The 25,169-nt window shown below is 36.5% G+C and overlaps 1 protein-coding gene across 10 annotated transcripts in view; it reads left to right on the top strand.

The window, feature by feature from the left end:
* LOC106869993 (adenosylhomocysteinase-like 1) overlaps window positions 1-25,169 on the top strand; it is a 420,486-nt gene that overhangs the window by 362,410 nt on the left and 32,907 nt on the right. For all 10 annotated transcript variants that reach the window (XM_014915943.2, XM_014915942.2, XM_014915946.2 and 7 more), the window contains 7 exons: window positions 897-997; window positions 8,833-8,904; window positions 15,313-15,438; window positions 17,617-17,793; window positions 19,191-19,237; window positions 20,037-20,100; window positions 24,887-24,975. In XM_014915943.2, coding sequence (XP_014771429.1) covers window positions 897-997; window positions 8,833-8,904; window positions 15,313-15,438; window positions 17,617-17,793; window positions 19,191-19,237; window positions 20,037-20,100; window positions 24,887-24,975 — 676 coding nt within the window. The remainder of the gene's footprint in view (window positions 1-896; window positions 998-8,832; window positions 8,905-15,312; window positions 15,439-17,616; window positions 17,794-19,190; window positions 19,238-20,036; window positions 20,101-24,886; window positions 24,976-25,169) is intronic.

Below are 25,169 nucleotides of genomic sequence, written 5' to 3'. Positions count from 1 at the left end.
AGAGTGGTCCCGAACGCGCAGTCGCGCATCCGCGCTAGCTAGTCGTGAGTGGTCGATCCTATTATTTTTAAACTTCAAACTTCATTTGTTTTCTATTTTGATAAATTCTCTCTGTTGAAAATTATATTTTTATATTTTAAATAATTTGCAATTTCAGAAAATATATTTTTATATTAAATTTGCGTTTTCTAATTTGATAAATTCTATGGACACAAACAGAGGTGAACGAGTGATAGATAGATAGATAGAGAGAGAGAGAGATATAGTGAGATAGACAGACAGACAGATAGATAGCTCCGGCTAGTCAGTAACCAAAGAATCAACTCAAACCAGCAGTAATGTTCCTTGTCAGTTCTACTTTCAATTCTGACAGCTAATACCATGACAGTGCCAATTTTTTGTTATATTTAAAGTAATTGAAAGAAACTCAGAACATCTCAAAATATATAAAGTAATGAAAGGGTTAACAAAGGTTAGCAGGTGCTTCATTCCCAGTGGTCTTCCAGTATGCCAGACACCATCCCTGAATTTCTAAGGGCCCTTGATAGTTGAGCCTACACTAAGTTCATCCCTCCTTTTGACAGGTCTTAAATTTAGTCCTGCTAGGTCTCTAACAACCTTCCTCACCAGGCCACCCCACCCCAGTGGGGGGTGCCGGTTTAATTGCCTACAACCTGACCATCCAACTTGTTGTACAGGATTCTGCATTACCAGTAGCAGAATATTTTGGCCGGACATAAAATGTTTAAATGCTTGAAGGATTAAATTTTCGTTTTTTTTTTTTTTTGCTTGCATTCTATTATATCTTTGTTTTGTTTTGTTTCTCCTCATCTCTTAATTACTGTTCTAGTTTCACTTAACTGATTGCATTTTTTGTTTATCATTTGCTATTTCAGAAATGCCCGGATTAATGGCCCTCAAAAAGAGAGCTGCTGCTGATAAACCTCTCCAAGGGGCTAAAATTATTGGTTGTACACACATCACAGCTCAAACTGCAGTAAGTAGACAAACAGTATTGTTTAGTGACCGAATGGGCAAAAGAGAAGGAAATGCATAGACGGAACAGAAGGATTGTATAACTAAGTGATAACGTGAATATATGTGTGTAATACAGTGTATATGCATGTGATATTGTGTGTGTATGTGTGTGTGTGTGTGTGTGTGTGTAAACACATTCGTCAGGTTGTTATGAACTGAAGTAATTGCTTCTTAGTCAAAATAATGCTATAAATATGTCAAATCTTCATCAAATTTTAATTAGGTATCTCTTTAGTTTGTTTTCGATTTCATGTATTCTTTTTGCAAATTTGTTGCATTTGAAAATAAATGTTATTCTTGCTGGTAATTAATAAATCCATATTTACATACATTAAATAAAAGAAAAAAAAAGCAATCTCTATTTTTCATTATTCAATTGATACTTTCATTGCATTTTTATCATTAAATAGTTTTAGGAACGTAATTCTTCTGTAATGTTCAGCTTCTTTGTATAAAAGGTAATACATTCCAACATCCATATGTGTATAGATTTATTTTACATGATTTGATGTGAGGCACAAGCGTAGCTGTTGGTAAGAAGTTTGCTTCCCAGCCACATGGTCCTGGGTTCAGTCTCACTGCGTGGCACCTTGGGCAAGTGTTTTCTACTACAGTCCCAGGCCGACTAAAGCCTTGTGAGTGGATTTGGTAGACAGAAACTGAAAGAAGCCTAGCACATATGTGTGTGTATCTTTGTATCTGTGTTTGTCCACCACCACTTGACTGTGTTGGTGTGTTTAAGCCCCTTTAACCTAGCAGTTCAACAAAAAATGACTGATAGAATAAGTACTGGGCTTTAAAATATATAAGCACTGAGATTGATTCATTTGACTAAAATTCTTCAGGGACCCCCAGCATGGCTGCAGTCTAATGACTGAAATAAGTAAAAGATTAAAGATTGACGTTAAAGTTGAGGCTGTTCCCTTGACTCTAATGAGCCTTCTTAAACTGGTGGGATTAATGTAGTTATCGGTGAGGCCATAGTTCAGTGCCATTACCAACATCTTAATGTCCACTTTCCCATGCTTGCATGAGTTAAATGATGGTATTGAAGTAGATAATTAGTTTGTCTCTTCTCAACGATGACCAAGGATATCACATGGGAGAAGAAGATAGGGCACCAAAGGCTCACTGAAGAGCTTTGGGATCAACCATGACACTTGGGAAACGCAAGCACAAGACTGCCCTGCCTAGCAAAAGTGCCACCTCCTACAAACAGAACAGGATTGCAGGGGCTTAGAGAAAATGCAGACTATATAAGTCCAGAGCCTTCCAAGCTCGCATCAGATTGAAGCTGATATGTTACAGCTGGATGCCCTTCCTGTTACTAACCCACCTGTTTTTAAGCCCAGCAAGATATTTTCCCATAGCCTGACATGTTCTCCCAGAAAAGTGGAAATCAATGGCACTGCTTGTATGACTGACAATCATTTACAGCTATCAAGCCAAGGACACTCAGGCATACAAACATATTAGCATATATAAAATCCGTGGCTGTGTGGTAAGTAGCTTGCTTACCAACCACATGGTTCTGGGTTCAGTCCCACCATGTGGCACCTTGGGCGAGTGTCTTCTACTATAGCCTCCAGTTGACCAATGCCTTGTGAGTGGATTTGGTAGACGGAAACTGAAAGAAGCCCGTTGTGTGTGTGTATATATATGTGTGTGTCTGTGCTTCTCCCCCCACCATTACTTGACAACTGATGTTGGTGTGTTTACGTCCTCATAACTTGGCACTTCAGCAAAAGGAGACTCATAGAGTAAGTACTAGGTTTACGAAGACTAAGTCCTGGAGTCAGTTTGTTCGACTAAAGGCAGTGCTCCAGCATGGCCACAGTCAAATGATTGAAACAAATAAGAGAATAAGACTTTGATCAGCCTGGGGCTATAGTAGAAGACACTTGCTCAAGGTATCACGCAGTGGAACTGAATCTAAAACCATGTGCTTGGGTAGCAAGCTGTTTAATCACACTTCCCCTCCCCCTCATGCCTTATCTATGTCACAGTATCAACCAGACCATCAGATGTTATGCTCTGCTGATCACAGTGTGCTTCCTTTTCTGTCTTGTTTGTGCCATTTGCTTTGATCTTCATCCAAATTGCTTAACTTGATCGTCTTCCCATCATCATGGAGGCCTTCCAAGTGGCCTTTTCTAATCTCTTGGATGCCACTCAGCAACTGCACAAGTCCACCTGCTGTCTGTGAACCTTGCAACACATCCTGCCCAGCAGCACTTGTGCCTTTGGTACTCTGCAATTACATTGTTCACTCCACTCTGTTCTCAAATTATCTCCTTTTGAAAATACTCTCATAATGATATTCCTTCACTGTAGCCAATGAATGCCTTATTGTAATCATAAAGGACCACAGTTTGCTGGTCAAAAAAACTATGTATGTAGAAAAAAAATGTGGGTTGAGAAGGACTTCTATAGGATTTCTGTTCTGTGCAGAAAGACCTGGATGGAGTGTTTAGTATGGGACCTGGGAGATGAGACCATCAAGCATAATTAAACGTAGAGAGATGAAAAGTTAGCCAGGATGAAGATGGTATGGAACTAGTTGTTACGTCAGGAAGCAGAGATTATTGTAGAAAGATGTTAACAGTATAACTGCAAGATGACTGTAGTTTATTGATAACTAGCACTCCAATGTGAGTTCCAGTTGATCTGATCATCTGAATAACATACTTGTGAGATTAACGTGCAAGTGGCTGAGCACTCCACTGACAGGTATACCCCTAACGTAGTACTCAGGAAGATTCAGCGTGACATGTCATTCTAAAAATTAACTGCATGACTTAATTCAAAACAATGTGAATGCTAAATGGGTTAAATTAAGAATTAAATATACAGGATCTTCAAATTTGTCTGAGAAGAAATTCTCTCCCCGTTGTTGACATATTTCCCACCTGGGGCAAGATTTATCTTTTAAGAATCTATTTTTATCGTTCATCCAGTATTGAAAAACAAACATTCAAATATGAAAGAAGGACACTGCTTTGTTTTACAAATCCAAAACCAAAATATTTTAATAGTTATAGAAAAAGAAAACAAAATAAAAAAAATATGAATTAGTTTAAGGTTAAAGTTTTTTTTGATTGAAATCTAAATATCGTTACATTAAATGTAAAAGCTCTCTTAATAGCATCAACTTGAGTTTGGTATTTTCTTTTTCGGAAGTTATAAAAATTCCTGTGTAATTAGCAATGATTTAAAACTAACACAGGAATACTCTGATGTCTGATGTTTTCTCTTCACTGCTGTTATGTTTTTATTCTGCAATGCACACTCCATTATCATATCTTTATCTCTCTCTCATACACGGAATTCTGTGACATTATTTTATTATTCTATCGTTCTCAGTTCTTCAGCATTCGGTTTTTGCAATTTTATAAATTTTAGACTCTATATTTGGCAACTATTCACTGATTCGGTCACAGTTTTTGATCCCCTCACATTCTTCATGCTATGTTTAGTTGGAAACTCTTCACTACTTCCAACAGAAATTCCTCCTTCCTCCCTCACCGATTTCCCTCACCACCATCACCATCTGTAATGTGGATGACATTGAAGCAGAACTCCAAATGAATAAACACTTACCCTGTCTGAGGACATTTCAGCTTGATTGATATCATCCAGGTCTGGCTAAAAATTACATTAACCATTGACAGCCATAGTTGGGTGCCTCCCATATTTGGGTGATGGAGGTCCATCACCAAAGTTCCACTCGATAAGCTCTTTGTTTAAGGCAGAGGACTGGCAAAATCATTAGCATGCTGGGCAAAATGCTTAACAGCATTTCGTCTACCTTTGCATTCTGAGTTCAAATTCTACTGAGGTCAACTTTGCCTTTCATCCTCTCTGGGTTGATAAAACAAGTACCAGTTAAGCACTGAGGTCAATGTAATCGATTTACCCCATCCCCCAAAATTGCTGGCCTTGTGCTAAACTTTGAAACCAATATATTCTGTTTTTATAGATTGTAGCAATAAAGAATCTATGAAATTCTTCTAGAAACGTTAGGAATTTAAAACCTTTAATCACAAGGTAGCAGAAAGGACAAAAAGGATCCTTATTTTTAAGACCTTTCTTAACAAAGATAAATTTAATTTGAAGTTTGAATGGTCAGTGTTCAGCTTGAATTGTTTCCTCATGGTGGTTCTTAACCTCGGGTCATCCCTGATCCTTTAAACCAGCTGTTCCCAACGTTTTTGCACACTTGCGACTTCTTATCCAAAAGCTTGAAACCCACGCAAACCCCTACTATCAGCAGCATGATTTACATTTTAATTGATATCCCAAGCCATTTCTAGCAAGGCTTTGTGCTCCCCCCCCCCCTTCGGGGTGGCGGGCACTGGTTAGTAACCCCTACTTTAAACCTATGATCAAAAGCTTTCCAGCTGTTGTGATCTCATTTTATGAAATTTTGAAGGAAGGCTACTCGATCACTTTAACCTTTTTTGTTAGTTTGTTACAATAATGCTGCCTTTATTTGGTTTCATTTAATTTTGAAACTAATGACAATTTTATCAGAATAACTTCATTATTGCTAAGCTGGTGTTTAGAACCTAAATTAAGAGGGAATTTCAATGGACAGTTTTAATTTATGTCACTTTAAACACAGGATTTGTATCATAGAACCATGGAGGGTCTCAAGTGAGTTGGTATTAAAAGGGTTAAGATCAAAAAATGTAATTTGAGAGAACATTTTTCTACTTGTAACAGGCTGAACTACCATTATTACATAAAAGTTCCATCATTGGCTTCTACAGGAATAGATATTGACTGATGCCAGTTTCAAAGTGATAATATAATACTATGCTGTCTGTTTATTTTTCTGCCATTTGGAACTAGGTTTCTTTCTGCTCTTGCAAATATTATTATTTCTCCTCAGGTATTTTTTTTTTTTTTTCCTTTGAAAAAACATATGCCATTCAGTAAAGCTGTTATTCCTGGAGATTAGGAAACCATTGAAGTTAGTGGTGGTTGCTCTTGAACAAGAAACCCGATTCTTTAGTTGCTGCTGGCAATCTGTTGCTGCCCTATGTTCCAACATATAAACTGTCTTTGTTGCCATTGGCATTTGTAAGAGTAGATTTAGAGAAAGTGAAGAATTTGTTGGTCTTCAGCTATACTGAGAGACTATACATAGCCATTTAGTTTGCTAGAAATAACCAGATCTCGTTCAAATCAAACTCCACCAACTTGAAGAAAGAAAAAAAAGCGAGAGAACACATTTCATAATATAATCTCAGATATAGGTGCAAGCATGGCTGTGTGGTTAAACTCACTTTGTGATATGTGGTTTAGGGTTCAGTTTCAATGTGCAGCGCCCTGAGCAAATGTCTGCTACTATAGTCCCAGGATGTCTATTGTCTTGTGAATGAATTTGGTAGATGGAAACTATGTAGAAGCCCAGTGAATGTATGTGTTTAGTTGTTTGTCCTCCACAACTGCTGGACAGCCTATGTGGGTTTGTTTATGTCCCTATAACTGAGCAGTTTGACAAAAAGATACTGATAGAACAGGTGTCAAACTTAAATTAGTCCTGGATGGCATAAAGCCATCTCTTCTTTACTACTGTCGAGGAGTCTTTTTTTTTTTCTTGTGAGTTATTTGGCAATCTCCTAAGTGCTAGTGCCATGAAGAAAGTACCTGGTACACACTGAAGTGGTTGCTGTTAGGAAGGACATCCTACTGAAGAAATCATCCCAAAGCAAACACTGGTGCTCATTGGATCCTGTCAAACTATCCAACCCATGCCAGCATGGAAGATAGATGTTAAATGGTGGTGGTATACCCTCTTGAAACCTGATGGGTGAGAGACTGTTAGTCTTATCGTTTAGCTGTTTACAGTGAGAAGCATTGTAATATTGATTGTTTTGTGACAAGTTATCTTTATGTACTACAGAGAGTTTCTTTCAATGTTTTTATTTCTTTCTGATAATAATAATTGGTGAAATATTCTTATTTAATTTCATCTACTGAATTCAGAGCAGCTTTTGTTATTCAAAAATGAAATGAATAGTCTGGTAGTTATATAATATACACACTCACTTATCTCACACACAAACACCATGTAACTGGAAACTTTGAAATAAAGGATATTTTCCTTCAAATATTTTATAAGAAAGAAGTCATAGGTAAATGTTAATTTTTTTTTCTAACGACACCCTCGCCCCATCCAACAACTCCCCACCCCATAAGACTTTGTTGTAAATGCATATATGGCAATAAAGAATGTTTTGATCGCGTAACAAAAGAACATTCGTTTGGTCTGTAGACATTGTTGTAGTCACGTACATTGTGCGACAGAACGATGTTGGTTTCCTGCAAGAGAAATCAAGTCTTAGATGTTAAGATGTTTGTAGCTTTGAAACATTACAGTATTTTAATAATAACTTAACCCTTTCGTTACCAACCCAGCTGAAACCAGCTCTGGCTCTGTGGTACAAATGTCTTGTTTTCATAAGTTTTGAATTTAAATCTTTCACCAAAACTTAGTCACAATTTATATTCCTAACACTAGCTTAATGAGAGCTAAGTTATTTTACTAAATTCTTTGTTATATTTAAAGTAATTGAAAGAAACACAGAGCATCTCTAAATACAGCAACGAAAGGGTTGAGGTGGTGGAGAGAAAGTGCCAGAGACAGTGGACTGCGTACTATATTGCTGTACATTGTTTTTTATTACCTCACCATTCTGCACTTTGTCTTTTACTTGTGTCAGTCATTAGACTGTGGCCATGCTGGGGTACTGCCTTGAAGAATTTTAGTTGAATGAAGTAACCCCAGTTTTTGTTTTTTCATATCATATTGGTCTCTTAAACTGTTACGCCACAGGGATGTAAACACATCAACACTGATTGTCAAGCAGTGGTGAAGACAGACACAATGACATGGGCTTCTTTCAGTTTCCATCTACCCAATCCACTCACAAAGCTTCGGTTGGCCTGAGGCTTTAGTATAAGACACTTGCCCAAGATATCATGCTGTGGGACTGAACCTGGAACTATGTGGTTGGGAAGCAAACTTCTAACCATACAGCCATGCCTGCATCTATATGTTTATCTTTTACTAGTTTTGTCATCAGACTGTAAATTTTGGGCAGGGTGGAGAATATCTGTTGTCAACTGATGAGAAAGCTGCAAAGTCAATTATATTGACTTTCCCTCCCCTCAAAATTAGTTATTTTGTACTAAAATAAGAAAGTATTATTAAAGCAATGCAGCTGGCTGGATTGTTACTGCTTTGTGGTATTTCTTTCAGTTATTTGTGTTCCGAGTTTAAATGCCACTGAAGTCATTTTTGCCTTTCATCCTTTCACGGTTGATGAAATAAGAATCAGTCAAGCTCTGAGTTCAATATCAATGACTGGTTCCCTCCCATGAGCTCCATACCAAAATTAGAAAGAATCATATAAGGCATTGTACCAAGTGTGCCAATTAACATAGGGATAATTGTCTTAGTCTTTCAGAATCTCTTCATCTCTCTGGCTAGGTCCTGTCTCCTTTTTTTCAATTTCTTTGGCATCCACTCTGTTATCATATGACATTGCAGAATCTATACCTTTACAGTTTATTTTTTTATCTTTTTCCTTTTATCCTATAAAATCTTGATGATGATGATTACAACCCATGGTTTGTGTTCCTACTATTTAACTGTCATTTTAGATCTACAAACTTGGCTAAGTGTACTCTTTCAGCAACATAGTCATGCTTGCATTTTTTCCTCCCCTATTATTATTATTATTATTATTATTATTATCCTCTTTTTTTGCCACCTTTTTTCAGGTACTTATTGAAACACTAGCTGCCCTTGGAGCATCTGTAAGATGGGCTGCCTGCAACATATATTCCACACAAGTAAGTCCTCTGTTCCATCTTGTACATAACTTCTCTCTCCCTCTCTCTCGTTTTCCCCTCAGATGATTTCATTCATTGTAATTCGATGATGGACTGCAGGTTGTTATTAATAAACATTAGTTGCTGTATTAGTGTCTAATGTGAATCTGACGACTCCACTTAATCAGTGATGTCGTTTCTCATTCTGTCAGGTGTATGTTACACCACATGATTGACCAGACTATCAGATGTTGTTATACATCGCTGGCCACCATGCGCTTTGTATCGTTTTAGCTTTCAAATGTTGCCACCCCACTGACTAGGTGGGCAGGCCAACATTCTCAAAGGTCATATGAATCCCAATCGAGACCCATTGCCCTAATACAGGGGTCGCCAAACTGCGTCCCGTGTGGTCAGTTCATCTGGTCTGCCGCCACTGCACTGAATTTTTTGTGTAAGTGCCTGCAATGAGAGTCCATTTGCCTCTAGTATGGCATCAGTGTTTGGCACAACTTATGTCTGTGAGCAAACATTTTCAATAATGAAGAATGTGAAGTCAGCACATCGAAAGAGGTTGACTGATGAACAGTTGAAAGCAATTCTCTTGGTTGGATGCAGCAATTCCAAAGCAAATATTGATATCTTAAAAGCTAAACACAAGTTTCACAAATCTCACAAACCTTTTTTGCTGCTTAGTTTGTGAGATTCGGATATGTGTGCACTGGGGGTGATATAACTATCTTGTTGCTAACTTTTTGGTAAATAAATGTGTTGGTTATCATTATTTTTTGTGTATTCGCTGTATTGAACAAAATGGTTATGCAGCCTGCATTCATCATGCTCTCAGTTATTTGGCACACTGTGAAAAAAGTTTGGTGACCCCCTGCTCTAGTAGATCAGAGCTGATCTGCAGTTTAACTCCACCAAAAATGAAACCGTCGCCATATGTCTGAGAGTTTTGCCTGTTATTTTATTACCAACTTTCAACCAAAATAATTGTTCAATTTCTATCTTATTTATATTTGTATATCATTCATTTACTAATATTTCTCCAGATGACACAACTACGAATTAGATATCTCCTCTTCCGTCTTCTTCTCCTTTGAATAGTTTCAAGTTGTTTTCACATTAATTAGTTTCATGTTTATTAAAACAGCTGCTGAAGATGATTACTCATCTTCCTCTACTCAGTTAATTGGTTCATAAAATTTTCAACCACTCTCTCTGCCTCTTGTGTATATATCTGCAATGTAATGTAATGTGTATGTATGTATGAATGTATGTATGTGTGTGTATCCATCTGTCTCTATATCTTGTATGCATGTATATATGTATGTGTCCGATGATGATGATATATATATGTAGATATACGATATATATATGTATGTGTGTGTATATATATATATATATATATATATATATATATATATATATATATATATACATGTAGGTATGTGTGTGTGTGTGAATATATATATACATGTGTATGAATTTTTTGTATATATATATATGTTTGATGGTGGTGAAGCATGTAGATATGCATATATATATATATGTGTGTGTGTGTGTATATACACACACACACATATGTAGATATATATGTGTGTGTGTTTATATATATATATATAGATATAGATAGATAGATAGGTACATATGTACATGTATAAGTCAAACACTAATTGAAAGATCACTCGTTCCATCTAAGTAGTCTCAACAGCCAGCAAGATTTTGAGAACAAAATGTATTTTGTTGAACTTGTTTTTCATAAACGATAGTCATGTTCAGACTCTGTGTTTTGAGCTCTTTTACTCCAGCTGGCCAAAACACATTCCTATGAACTGGTTATCTCGGAACTGTGTTTGTGCACAATATGGTTCAAAGTGAAATGGTGCAAAAACAATTGTTACCATAGGTGCAGGAGTGGCTGTGCGGTAAGTAGCTTGCTTACCAACCACATGGTTCCAGGTTCAGTCCCACTGCATGGCACCTTGGGCAAGTGTCTTCTATGACCTTGGGTCAACCAAAACCTTGTTAGTGGATTTGGTAGACAGAAATTGAAAGAAGCCCTTCGTGTATATATATATATTTATATACACATCCATACCTGTTAACGGTCATTTTTAACACTTTTCTCCCTGGATTGTGTGTTCGTTTCTCTTTTTGTCATCTGTGATTTTATTTTGGATCTTCTTTATAAATGAAGATATTTCCTCCATCTGGCTGCTTTTCTCTCTACAAAATGGAAAGTTACGTTGTGGAACACTCATTTTAACGAGTTATATTTATTTATTACCTGACGAGATACATCTGCATCACCAGATGCTCCTGAACCAGTTGTTGAGTGTCCCACCCAAGAGGAATCGGTACTAGAGGTGTTGAAACAACTGTCGTGATTAATAATAAATTCTTGTATATTTTCCATCTTCTGTCTTTCATTTGCTATATATATATGTGTGTGTGTGTGTGTGTGTGTGTGTTTGTCTCCCAACCATCACTTGACGACCGTATGTTTATGTCCCCCGTAACTTAGTGGTTTGGCAAAAGAGACCGATTGAATAAGTACTAGGCTTACAAACAATAAGTTCTGGGGTCAATTTGTTTGATTAAAAGGTGGTACTCCAGCATGGCCGCAATCAAATGACTGAAACAAATAAAAGAATATTGAACTTGTGCTGCATTGAGATTTTCATCTTCTTTGTTGTACACACACACACACACACACACCTTCAGAACCTGCAAATTCAAATTGTTTTGATACAAACAATCAGGAGTCTGCAATTATAGATTCATTTACTAACATTTATGGATTAGTCATGCCTGACTGTCTGTCAATTACATTTGTCTTGATTGCAATTTCAGAATAGTGTATACGTAAACATATACGTGTGTTGTATGCCTGCATGTTTGTGTAAACGTGTCTGAGATTCAGCTGACGGCATCAAATGAGATATTTTGGAATGAATACAATTACAGTTGGTTAATTCATTGACCAATGATAAGACTAGATATCCCGGATCCAACACACTTTAATCAGTGACAAATTCTGCTGTCCTCCTTATGATTGAATCATCACCATCGTCGATGTTTAACGTCCGCTTTCCATGCTGGCATGGGTTGGACGGTTTGACTGAGGACTGGCGAGCCAGAAGGCTGTACCAGGCTCCAATCTGATCTGGCAAAGTTTCTACAGCTGGATGCCCTTCCTAACGCCAGCCACTCTGAGAGTGTAGTGGGTGCTTTTTACATGCCACGAGCACGAGGGCCAGTCAGGTGGTACTGGCAATGACAACGCTCAAATGGTGTTTTTTACATGCCACCTGCACAGGAGCTAGTCCAACAGCACTGGCAATGACCACATTCAAATGTTGTTTTTCACGTGCCAGTAAAGCAACGATCACACTCAAATGGTGCTTTTTATGTGCTACCAGCATGGGAGCCAGTCAGCAACCCTGGCAATGGTCACACTCAGATGGTGCTTTTTACGTTCTACTGGCACAGGAGCCAGTCAGGCGATACAGTCATCGACCACGTCAGTGATTTTGATTTCACTTGCCTCAACAGGTCTTCACAAGCAAAGTTTATTGTCCAATGAATGAAGGATACTGATAAGTGGGCTGGTTATACACCACTGGCATAGGCCACCGGTTATGGTCTCACTTGGCTTGCTGGGTCTTCTCAAGCACAGCATATCTCCAAAAGTCTCTGTCACTAGTCATTGCCTAGGTGAGGCTGAAGGTTCGGATAATGATGATGATGATAATAATAATAATAATAATAATAATAATGGTGATGATGAAGTATTTTCCCACAAAACTAATCACTTTATCATTGACTTCTTTCTACACCCTTTACAATTCCTTGCTGTAAATTCTCATTAACCATTGAATGGATATAATTTTGCAATGAAAGCCAGATGTAATGCCAACTGCCCTGCAGGCCATCGAGTAGTTGATTGCCCTAGTTAAGTGGTTGACATCATATGGAATATCTGCAGGAAGTTAACCTAGCAAGATCATCATCTCCTTGTCTATGAGTGATCCCTGCTATCAGCTTTGGCTTGGCACTGACTGAAAATTAATGAAATCATTTGTCCTCTCTTTCTCTCTCTCTCTCTTTCTCTCTCTCTCTTTCTCTCTCTCTCTCTCTCTCTCTCTCTCTCTCATTATTTTCTTGTTATCATAGGAGGCTCATTACACCAATAACAATGACATGTGCACTGGTTCAATTATAATTCCTGTATTGTTAGTTTACTGGTTAAATATTTAACCAATTCACTAACAATAAGGAAGTGATATTTAACCAGTGCATGTGTTATATTTATTGGTGTAATGACCTTCCCAAAACAACAAGATTTGTTTCAACACACAAATTCACATCAAGAATCTTGGAATCCAAATACAAAGACTAAATATACTATCATCGTTATCACATTTAAACATCTTATCTTCCATCTTAGTAAAGGTTGAATAGCATGACAGGATCTGATGGGTCCAAGGACTGCATCAAATGACACAAGTGCGTGAGAATAATATGTGTGGTGCCGGAAAGAGAGATAAAGATTTGTGTGTGAAAATCAAATATGCTGTTCTATTATCATTGTTCAGATGTAATACTACACAGGTCGTATTGTGTTCTCTGATAATGCACCGAGATGCAAAAGAGCCTTTAGTTAAAAGAGAGAACAGATGTAAGAAATAAACAGTATCAGGTATTAATTTTGCTATTGAATTACAGGGCCATCTATAATCAATCACTTTCTACATTGCATGATGTTTGTCGTTATAAATTAGGTATCGTTTGTAATGCATTAATGAGCTCTGCCATGGATTTATGCATTGAAACTGCAAATTCTCTTATTAGCATTACCTCTTTGAAAAGCTTTGAAAATAGTAATTTAGTGTATAATAGCGGGGAAAAGAATAATACAAAATCTGGTGTGTTTTTGTGTATTTATTTGTGGTGTGTGTGTATTAGACACATACACACAGTATTGTTTGTTGGACACAAAGCAAACCATGGACTATGTATGGTCACCGTCTACCTAATTTATTACTATTCGCATATTGTTGAATAGTTAATTTTTTTTTTTTTTGTAAAATATTACATTTATATGCATGTGTGTATGTACATTGTACATATATATATATATATATATATATTTCGTATGTGTATTTCGTGTGCAAGATTCTTGATGTGGATACGTGTGTTGAAATGGAAGTGGAGAGACAAGTTACTGAAGAGATTGCAAGAGTGCAATGAAATAATTTAACAAAAAACTATATAAATTAATAAAGGACTGAACCAGTGCGTGTGTTTATTACCGGCATAATGCCTCTCCCAAGGTTTAATTGTATATATATATATATATATATATATACATACATATATATATATATACATACAGTAATCCCTCGCCATATGACTATTCACCTATTGCAGTTTGTTGTTTAAGCTTACGTCGATTCCTCCATGGTGTTGTTTTGCATTTATAATAAAATAAATATATACAAATTATAAAAATGATTAAAAAATAATGTACAGTACTGTTTCTACTTCGCAGAGTTTCATTTATCACGGCGGGGTTTTGGAACATAACACCTGCAATAGTCGAGGGATTACTATATATATATATACACTCAGATTTTGTTTGTAGTGCTCGGTAACGTAGTCATTATCAATGTCATATACTTAATGTTTTTGTGTTGTTAATTGCAACAAAGCTGTGGCATTTTGTCTAAGGGAGTTCCCTTTAAAGATGTATGGTGTTTAAAAAATTGCAACGTAGTGAAATGTAGTTGTCCTGTATGCTGTGGTTTTCAAAACTATACATCTTGAAAAGGATCTCCTTTAGACAAAATACTTCTGTTTTTTAGCATTTATATAAGCACAGGTGTGGCTCTATGGAAAGAAGTTTGCTTCCCAACCACATGGTTCCAGGTTCACTCCCACTTCACAGCACTTTATCTGAAGGATATATATTTGTTTTGTTATTAAACTTACCACTTTAAATTACTAAAAATTACTTTAAATTTTTTGAATACTTTGAAATATAACCAGCTGGCATTCAGGCGATTCTGTCAAATGCAATGCTTATTTATTCATATTGCTTTGAATGTATCCTGCATTATCTTGTAACCTTGAGATTTCAGTGATGTGACTATAGCTTTTAGACTAACATTGTCAGGTAGGTGTGAGAGGCTGGATCTGACCAGTTCAAACATGAAACAGGAACAATATTTTGGCCGGGTATAGCCAGTTTAAATATTAAAGGGTAAAAAAAATCCCTAAAATATTATTTCAATTACATTTTTAACATTCACCAGTAATCATAACATAGAATTTATAAATCTTCATAAAACTTTATATTTCATTTTCTCTCCTTAATTATAATTATTGTTTTTTTTTTTTTCTGTTCCATTTTCAACACAGAACGAAGTCGCTGCTGCACTGGCTGAAGGTGGGTTTCCTATGTTTGCCTGGAAAGGAGAAAGTGAAGAAGACTTTTGGTGGGGTATCGACAAATGTATCAACAACGAACACTGGCAGCCAAACATGGTTTGTACGTCTGGCAAATCTACTTCACACCAGTTAACATATAACATACATAAATCTTACAGATAGTACCCTGGCCTTCTCTTCACCTCCACTAATTTATTTGCGACAGCTGTCCAGAATCGCGAACAGCTGGATTAATTGCATAAAATAAATTTGTGTGTGTGATGAGAGGGAGAAACAATTTCTGGTAGTTTAGTCAGGAAGAACCTTTTAAAGAAATCTGAGTGTTGAAAAGTTTATAGCTTTCCAGATAAATCTCTCATTTCTTCAAACAAGCTCCTTGTCGTAACATCAAAGATTCCCTCTTCAACAACACACAAATTTTATTAAGAGCATTTTTTTTTTTTGTAGTCACTACATTCTAACACTTAACTTGTTGAGTCTTGGGAGGGTCACTACCCCAATAATAACACATGCAGTGGTTCAGTATCACTTCTTTATTGTTAGTCAATTGGTTAAATATCTAAATACTCAATCATTCATTTAATGTGCTAATTGGTTGTTTATTAGTCAAAGTTCTTAATCAGCACATTAAACAAATGATTGGTTTATTAGCTGGTTAGATATCTAACCGACTGAGTAACAATAGAGAAGTGATATTGAACCAGTACATGTATTATCGTTATTGGTGTAATGACCTTCCCAAGATACAAGATTTGTTTCATGACACAAATTCACATCAAGAATCTTGCAAACCAAATACAAAAACGAAGTTCTACCACTCCACTTATTTTCTCCCCCCCCCCCACCTTTTCCCCATTTAAATGCACAGCTTAATTGCCAAAATTTAATTCCTTTTCGTTATTATTCGACAAATAATTCCATTCAGTAGCCTTTTATGCTTTTATCTATTCTATTTGTTTGAGAAAACACATTCATTCAATGCAGACTTATCTCACAGGAATTTAAAACCGTTCTTAGCAGCTATACGAATGACTAGAAGCAATAAGAGAGTTGAATTTCTTAATGCTACTTAGATTAGTTACCGTAGGCCTTTGTATTTGTTTAGCCACCATTTTGAACCGTTTCTAATCACCCTTGTTGGTAAAATGTACTCTAAGAACGGGGTTAGCACTTCATGAGTAAACATCTTGCTCTATCATGAGTCATTCTATACTTTTTAAGCTAGACTCTAGATATAAATAATAATTGTTACAAACCTGTTATTGTTCAGAGTAAAAGTTCATAGGAAATATAAAGTATAATGTTAATTTTGCCATAATTTTGTCCTTTGGAGGCATAGAATAGAAAGTTTGATACCATCAATATCATCATCATCATCATCATCATTTGTTTTCCATGCTGTCATGGGTTGAACAGTTTGACAGGATCAGATGATCCAAGGACTATGTTGTGTTCCAGTGTTTTTTTTTTTTATTTCATCATGGTTTCTACAGCTGGATGTCCTTCCTTATTTCATTCAATTGGCCATAAAGGCCTTACAAAGAGGTATAGAAGCAATGCGGGCTGGACATATACATTAATGGGATACAAATGATATAAATGAGAGGGGTGTCCTTCCTGCCAACCACTTTATGCCATGTACTGGATGCTCCATTTTTTTTTCTTGGCACCAGCACTTGTGAGGTGGCCATGCACCTCCTAAAACCGACTCTCTTTGACTGAGTAGAGAGGGAGGCAGCTTTATGTTGAACTCCTCTTCATTTTAACATCCACCTTTCCATACTCGCATTTGTTGAGACAGATTTTCTACAGTCTGGTGCCTTTCTTGTCACCAGCTCTCACCTGTTTTTAAGTGAAGTAATATTTCCCCATATCCAGCAATATATTCATACACAGACATATACACACATACATATGTGTGTGTGTGATTATCAGTGAGAATATCCTCAACATTACCTCTTAATTAGTCACACTTCAGTAGGTCAGACACTGCTTTGCACTCATTGTTCTATCTCTTTACATTTTGAGTAGAAATCCTGCCCAGGGCTACTTTTCCTTTCATCCCTTAGTGGTTGATTAAAATAAAATTGCAGCAGAGCACTCTGTTGAGGTATTCGACATACACATCCCTCCTAAAAATTTCCAGCTTTGTGCCATTATTATAATTATTATTTCTGCAGTAATTTTCTAAGATATGAATGACTCATATGGAGAAGTGTTGTCTCAACCAGATCAATAAATACTAAAATTGTTCATTGCTAATCTCTGTTGCAGATACTTGATGATGGTGGAGACGCCACCCATCTAATGTTGAAGAGATACCCTGCCATGTTCAGCAGCATCAAAGGCATTGTTGAAGAGAGCGTCACCGGTGTACATCGTCTCTACCAACTCTCCAAATCGAAAAAACTCACTGTTCCTGCTATGAATGTCAATGATTCAGTTACTAAGGTCAGTCACCGATAATGCTCTATCCATCCATCCATTTTCTCTGGCACTTCCTTCATAGGGTCCTATCAGAAGCATCAGCCATCACACTTTTCAGACGGATTCCTAAGCATGAACTATTGAAACTATGGATGTTATCCAAACATCTTGTTTTTGTTCTGCCCTCTGGTCTCCTGCTTGTTCGTTCAGCTTGAAGAATCTCTCTTGTAATTCTTTCTTGTGACATACTAATCACGTCTGTTGTACTTGTGCTGGGGTCTCCCAGAATGGTGAAGCAGCAGCTTGACTTGGAGAGACACTCTGATCCCCAAACTGTCCATTTTGATGAGTAACATTACTCCAGAAATCCTTCAGATCACATGTATTCGCAAATATAAGAATTTTATATTGACCAGACAACAGTACATACTTATTACAATTTGAGTAGGTCAGGCAGTAGTTTATATTTTATTACACGTGAACCAACGAACTATGTGTTGTGTTACAAATCCTCTGTAATGTAATTACTAGCAAATGCCTCACCTTGTAAATCACTAAATTTCTGGTGAATGGTGTTAATAATAATCTAAAACTTTAATCTACATCCAATTAGATGTGTGACCCTTATAATCTCTTAACCATAAAATTATATATAGAATAGAAAGAAACTAGACCTAAACATAGAGATTCTATCAATATGCTGAAGAATTTGAAACTATACAAAAGAACAACCCAAAAGAGAAATTCACAGGCAATTACATAAACACCACAATAAAATTTCTCTAAATAAACAGCTGTCCCATCATCAGCTGTCTTGTTGAAAACCAGTGTGGTTTCAACACCAAGCAGACAGGTCAGTCAACATCATCATTATCGTTTAACATCTATTTTCCATGCTGGCATGGGTTGGTAGGTTTGACTGAGGTCTGGAAAGCCAGTAGGCTGCTATCTGATTTGGCAATGTTTCTACATCTGAACATGCCAGGGGTCCCTGGCATTGACCACGTTCAAATGGTGTTTTTTTACATGCCAACGGCATGGGAGCCAGTCAAGAGGCACAGGCATCGACCACATTCAGATGATGCTTTTTTTTTTTTTTTTTACATGCCACCAGCATGTATATATAAAAATTTGGGCAGATGTCTTACTACATACTCAGTGATAGTGACAAGAAAATAACTATTCAGAATTTTGGTTAGTTCACTAGCCATCTATTAACTTAACCAATTAGACCTCTATAAATACGAGTTTGTGAGTGAGTCTTTGAGAGAGATAAAGAAAGAAAATGTATGTGTGTAATTTGCACTGTATAATTTGATTTTATGTTGATGAATTTTCGGCTTGCAGTTTTCTGCAATTATTCCAAAGATTTAAGTAAATCAGTAAGGGCACCTTTTTTTTCCTTCTTTTCTGAATTTCAGACCAAATTTGATAACCTATACAGCTGTCGAGAATCTATTTTGGATGCGTAAGTAAAACCATCACTTTCTGTCCTTTCATTTAACTGTTTTGCAACCTAAGCCACTTGGACTACAAAAGTTGTTTGTTAAATTGTTCTTGGTTAAATTAGAACCTTCAATCTCTAAGAACCATTTGTTAAGTTCCTACACATACATACACACATATATATATATATATTATGATGAAGTGATTTTGATGTTTCTTTTTGACTATTAATATAAATTTGTTACTCTTAAATGTGTTGCATGATTCTGTAGTTAATATTTAACTATTTTAATTAACAAGTGTGTGTGTACATAGTGTTGCAAGTTGCAATGTGACATCATTAATTAATTTCATGAAAAAGTGTCCAGTACAAAGAAACCATCCCAAAACAAAACCATGATGCACACTCACACACGTATATTATATTTGGTGGGCTTCTTTCAGTTTCCATCTACCATATCCATTTACAAGGCTTTGATGAGCCTGAGGTTATAGTAGAAGGCAGTTGCTGAGGTGACCTGCAGAGAAACTGAACCCAAAAGTCCCATTGTGCACCACCTTGGGCAAGTACATTCTTAAAATGTAAACCCAACAGGGAAATTTGATTAAACCTCCACTGTTGGTGATCATACGTATGTGATTTGTGTAGGTTATAGAGAAGTTACAATGATTTTATAACACAAATGTCCTGGCAATGATTGTCTCTTGTGATAAGAGACAATTCGATCTTTTTTGTTTTATATATGAAATATCCTGTTTTCATTTTGTTTTGCGTTACTGAATGTTCTTGTGTATTAATCTTTTTGTCTTATCTTTTCTAGATTAAAGCGAACTACAGATGTTATGTTTGGTGGCAAACAAGTCTTAATTTGTGGCTATGGAGAAGTAAGTGCTGCTATATGAATACACACACAGACACCTCTAAAATAAAACAGACACATCGTTTTTGTAAAGGTTAATTTCTAGATGCAAAATGTCATTCGATGCACTTAAATACTTAATCTAGTATTTGGCAGACATGCCTTGAACAGTTTCTAATGGTTTAACTTGTTTGAGTATCGTGGTGAATGTTCTCTCCACACAGACACAACGGTATAATGAGGGATGTCTATTAACTTTTGAGATGTGTGTGTGTCGAAAGAGAGAACGAGAAAGAACTGATTACATAAATATCAAAAGTATGTCCATGATAATAAAGAGCTCAGTTCAAAACAGATCATTAAACTCCAACATGTTATAACATTGCTGTAAATCCAGGTGCAAAAAGAACTTGCATATCTATATCTTTCATTTTTTGCTTGTTTCAGTCATTAGACTATGGCCATGCTGGGGCACCACTTTGAATTTTCATTCGAATGAATTGACCCCCCAGGACTTATTTGTCAAAGCCTGGTGCTTATTGTGTCGGTCTCTTTTACTGAACCACTAAGTTACAGGGATGTAAATACACCGACACCAATTGTCAATCAGTGGTGGGGGACATACATACATAAGCACATGACAGGCTTCATTCAGTTTCCATCTACCAAATTCATTCATAAGGCTCTGGTTGGCTCAAAGCTATATTAGATAACACTTGTCCATGGTGTGACGCAATGGGAGTGAACCCAGAACCATGTGGCTGGAAAGGAAACTTCTTATGACACATCTATTCCTATATTTATATTTAATTGGCTAAAAGAATCCTTTAGAGCCACATATTTAAACTAAGAAGCAGAGAACCACAAATTTCACAATTTATACTTTCATCATGTATAGGAGAGTATTGTAGTTCACTTGAAGCATTGTGTATTTTTTGTAAAATATAATGTGTCTTGAATGGCACAACAATGCAGAGTGGACAATAATTTAATTATCCATAGTCTTATATAATAATATTTCGGAATACAAAACTTCCTTCATCAGATATCACTCGGAAATGATTGAGTCACTGCTATAATCGGTTTTCCAACAGTTGCTGAAATTTTTTTCCCGGAAGCAACTCTGCAGTGGTCTCACAAAGCTCTCCGAAATATTATTATATTAGACTATGGATAATTAAATTATAACAGTTATTATAGTCCACTCTGCATTGTTGTGCCATTCAAGACACATTATATTTTATATATATATATATATATATATATATATGAGGGATAAAGAGAAAGAAACAAACATACTCACTCACACACACACATTTTTATATTTATATTTCTTTTTTCTGTTCATATACTTGTGGACTAATAATGATCCCACATAAAATTGAAATATCTTGATTTAGCATTTAAACTGCTTATATCCATCCCAAGTGTTCTGTTTTGTGTGAAAATGGACCAGTTCTGGCTTCTCACACCTACCTTACAATGCCGTTGTCATTCAGAAAATAAATGATCACATCAGTGAAATCTCGAAACTACAAGATAATACATGAATAATTCAAACCAATACAAATAAATAAGCAATAAATAATTTGACTGCTAAAGGTTTAAGGCACTTAGTGACCCTGACAGTGATGGTGCCATGTAGAAAGCACCTCGTACACTATAAAGCAGTTGGCATAAGAATGGGCATCCAGCTGTAGAAACCACACTTAAACAGACAATGGAACCTGTTGTGGTTCCTGGCCTTGCCAGTCCCTGCTAAACCAACCAGCCCATGCCAGCATGGAAAACAAATGTTAATGCCACGACAATGTTTTTTTTTATCAGGTAACTAGATTGCACTGAGAGTAATCATCTCAGCTGAGATCAGCAATTAGTGCACAACAACAGTTTGGCATGTATTTACGTCGACTGCTTTAAAAGCTGCACTGTTTATTTATGTAAACTGTTGTCACTGCAAGTGCTGTAAATGCACCGAAACTGGCATGACTGGATGTGACTGCTAATTCCATGAAGGACCAGATGAATTTGCTGAGTGTGTAGGAATTTGATGGGAAGTCATAATAGAAATGGTGGTGTAACTGCCAAAACGGCTGCTTTTATACTATTATGGTGATGAAGTATCGAACTGAGTTGGAAATATTTACATGAAGAGTCTAACAAACCCATCAGATTCCTTAAAATTTGCATGGTGGCCTCTATTATCAATTCCGTGAGTGATAGTGGACATTTATATCAACTGGTACATAAATAGGTACAAAACCATGACAGATAGGGCTGCGTATATATTTTCATCATCTGATTCAAAGCAAGTGCACAAAGCACATAACTTTACATCAACCGATGTTATGGAGTTAAATGCTGATGATGATCAATCACCAATTAATTATCTTTTAAATTATTTCACTACATGTTTGATCTTACTGTAATGTTTGTAAGGTTCCAATCTAAAAAGGAAAAAAAAAATGCCTCTCCTCTCGTCACTACATAAAATTTGTCTGTTGTTATGGTATTATGTAACTTAAATAATTGCTTCTTGCTGTATAGCAATATGTTTGGCTGGCTGTGTGTGTAACTGAAAATGTATATTTCTTAACAAGAAATATTTAGATATGAGTTCTGAGATGCTATCAAACATCATCATTTAACATCTGTTTTCCATGCTGGTAAGGGTTGGACAGTTTGACTGGAGCTGGCAGGCTGAAACGTTGCATCAGGCTCCAATTATCAGTCTTGGCATGGTTTCTACATCTGGATTCCCTTCCTCATGCCAACCACTTTACAATGTGTACTGGGTGCCTTTTATGTACATTACGTTAAAAATAATATTACAGTGAAGCCTAATAAATCTGTTACTGTTTCATTATATATTAGAATTTGACTGACATGGAGGAATGCACATTTATTTAAAATGAAATATTCTTAGTTAATTGATAGTCCTGTCTTAGAAATGGCTTGAAAAATGAGAAATAAATAAGAACTTGTCTACCATCTGGTAGTGAGGATAGATAATAATCCCAGAGAGAGTCTTTAATGGTTAGGAAAGAACAGGGGGAATTTTGTCTTTTAGATATGAGTTAAGTAAATTTATATAAAATGTTTGACCATGAAGAAATTATAGTTGTCCATCAAGGGTTTTGGTTAGTTTAGGCAAAAGACATGATTTTGCTAGTCTCAATTATGTTATGTAGATGGTGTCTACAGTGTGAGAAGGATTGTACAGGTGGTGGGCATTGTTATGCCTAACTAACACATCATCATCATCATCTTATTGTTTACTTTCTTATACTTGCATGAGACAGATGAAATGCTGCTAAGCATTTTACCCAGCGTGCTAACGATTCTGCCAGCTCTACACCTTAGTAATAATAATGATAATAATCTTTTCTACTCTAGGCACAAGGCCTGGGCTACTCGATTAGATTGACCCCAAAAGGATGAAAGGCAAAGTCGACAAACAAGGACAGACAAAGGGATTAAGTCGATTACATCAACCCCAGTGCGTAGCTGGGACTTAATTCATCGACCCCGAAAGGATGAAAGGCAAAGTCGACCTCAGCGGAATTTGAACTCAGAACGTAACAGCAGACGAAATACCGCTAAGCATTTCGTCCAGTGTGCTAATGTTTCCACCAGCTCACCGCCTTAGTGATGATAATGGTTTAAAATTTTGGTTGAAAGCCAGCGATTCCAAAGGAGTTGGTTAAGTCGAGTTCATTGACCCCAGTGCTCTGAAAGGATGAAAGGCAAAGTTAACATTGGTGGAATTTGCTCTCAGAATGTGAAGACATATGAAATGCCACTAAAGCATTTTGCATGGCATGCTAATGATCTTGCCAGCTTGTTGCCCTATGAAGGTGATTAATATTAAAATGCTGTATTAATGGTAATTGGCAGAATATGTAGAGCAGTAAACAAAATAGCTTTTCTGTTGTTATTTCAGCTTTTGATGTTCTGAGTTCAACTGTTACTAAGGTCAAGTTTGCTTTTCATCAATATACGATCAATAAAATTAAATACCAGCCAAACGGTAGATAGACATAATCAACTATGCCCTTTCTTGAGGCTTTGGGCTTATGTCAGAAATCAATTACTAGAATACTAAATGAATGGATGCCTGCTTTGGCCCGACATGATTCTTTTAGCTGAAAACAACAAAGGTACTTTGAAGGTAGACGGGCATGTTTTGATGATAGAAAGCATTTAATATTTAAATATGTCTCCTCCCCTTGAAATTGCTGTCTTTCTGCCAAAAATTGATTCTATTGTTATTAAGGTGATGAGTTGACAGAATTGTTAACATGCTGGATAAAATGTTTAGCATAATTTCTTCTGGCTTCATGTAAGGACCAGTTGAACACTGGGGTTGATGTAATTGGCTGGTGCCTTCCCCAAAGTTCCTGGCCTTGTGCCAAAATTTGAAACCAATATTTAGATAGCCCAACTGGTCATGAAACTACCCCTGGTTCTGTGATATAAATTCCCCATTTTAAAGTGATCTAAATTAAAACCTTCCATAGAAATGCTCATTTATGTTCCAAACATCAGCTTGATAAGGATTTCTTTTACTGGTTTCATTCATTTGATTGCGGCCACCTGGGGCACCGCCTTTAATCAAACAAATCAACCCCAGGACTTATTCTTTATAAGCTTAGTACTTATTCTATCAGTCTCTGTTGCCGAACTGCTAAGTTACAGGGACATAAACACACTAACATTTATATTGATTTGATCTTTCAGTAAATGTCAGAAAGCCTGTTATAAATATGTATTACATGTTGTCTAATCCTTGTCTCTCTTATTACTTTTAGGTTGGGAAAGGTTGTGCTCAAGCTCTGAAGGGTATGGGCTGTGTAGTGATGGTTACTGAAATTGACCCCATTTGTGCTCTGCAAGCTTGGTAAGTTTTCACTTTTACCCCTGACTCCATAAAAAAATTTATTCTCATTCACCTTGTGTCATGACAACTATTTTGTATTGTTCCTTTTCAAGTCATTTAGCAATCCCTCTCTCTCTCTCTCTCTCTCTCTCTTTCTCTCTCTCTTTCTCTCTCTCTCTCTCTCTCTCTCTCTCTCTCTCTCTCTCTCTCTCTCT

This window comes from Octopus bimaculoides, chromosome 3 (assembly GCF_001194135.2).
Source record: "Octopus bimaculoides isolate UCB-OBI-ISO-001 chromosome 3, ASM119413v2, whole genome shotgun sequence".
Taxonomy (NCBI): domain Eukaryota; kingdom Metazoa; phylum Mollusca; class Cephalopoda; order Octopoda; family Octopodidae; genus Octopus; species Octopus bimaculoides.
Note: the sequence above shows the minus strand (reverse complement) of the source record. Positions and strands in the feature narration are given on the sequence as shown.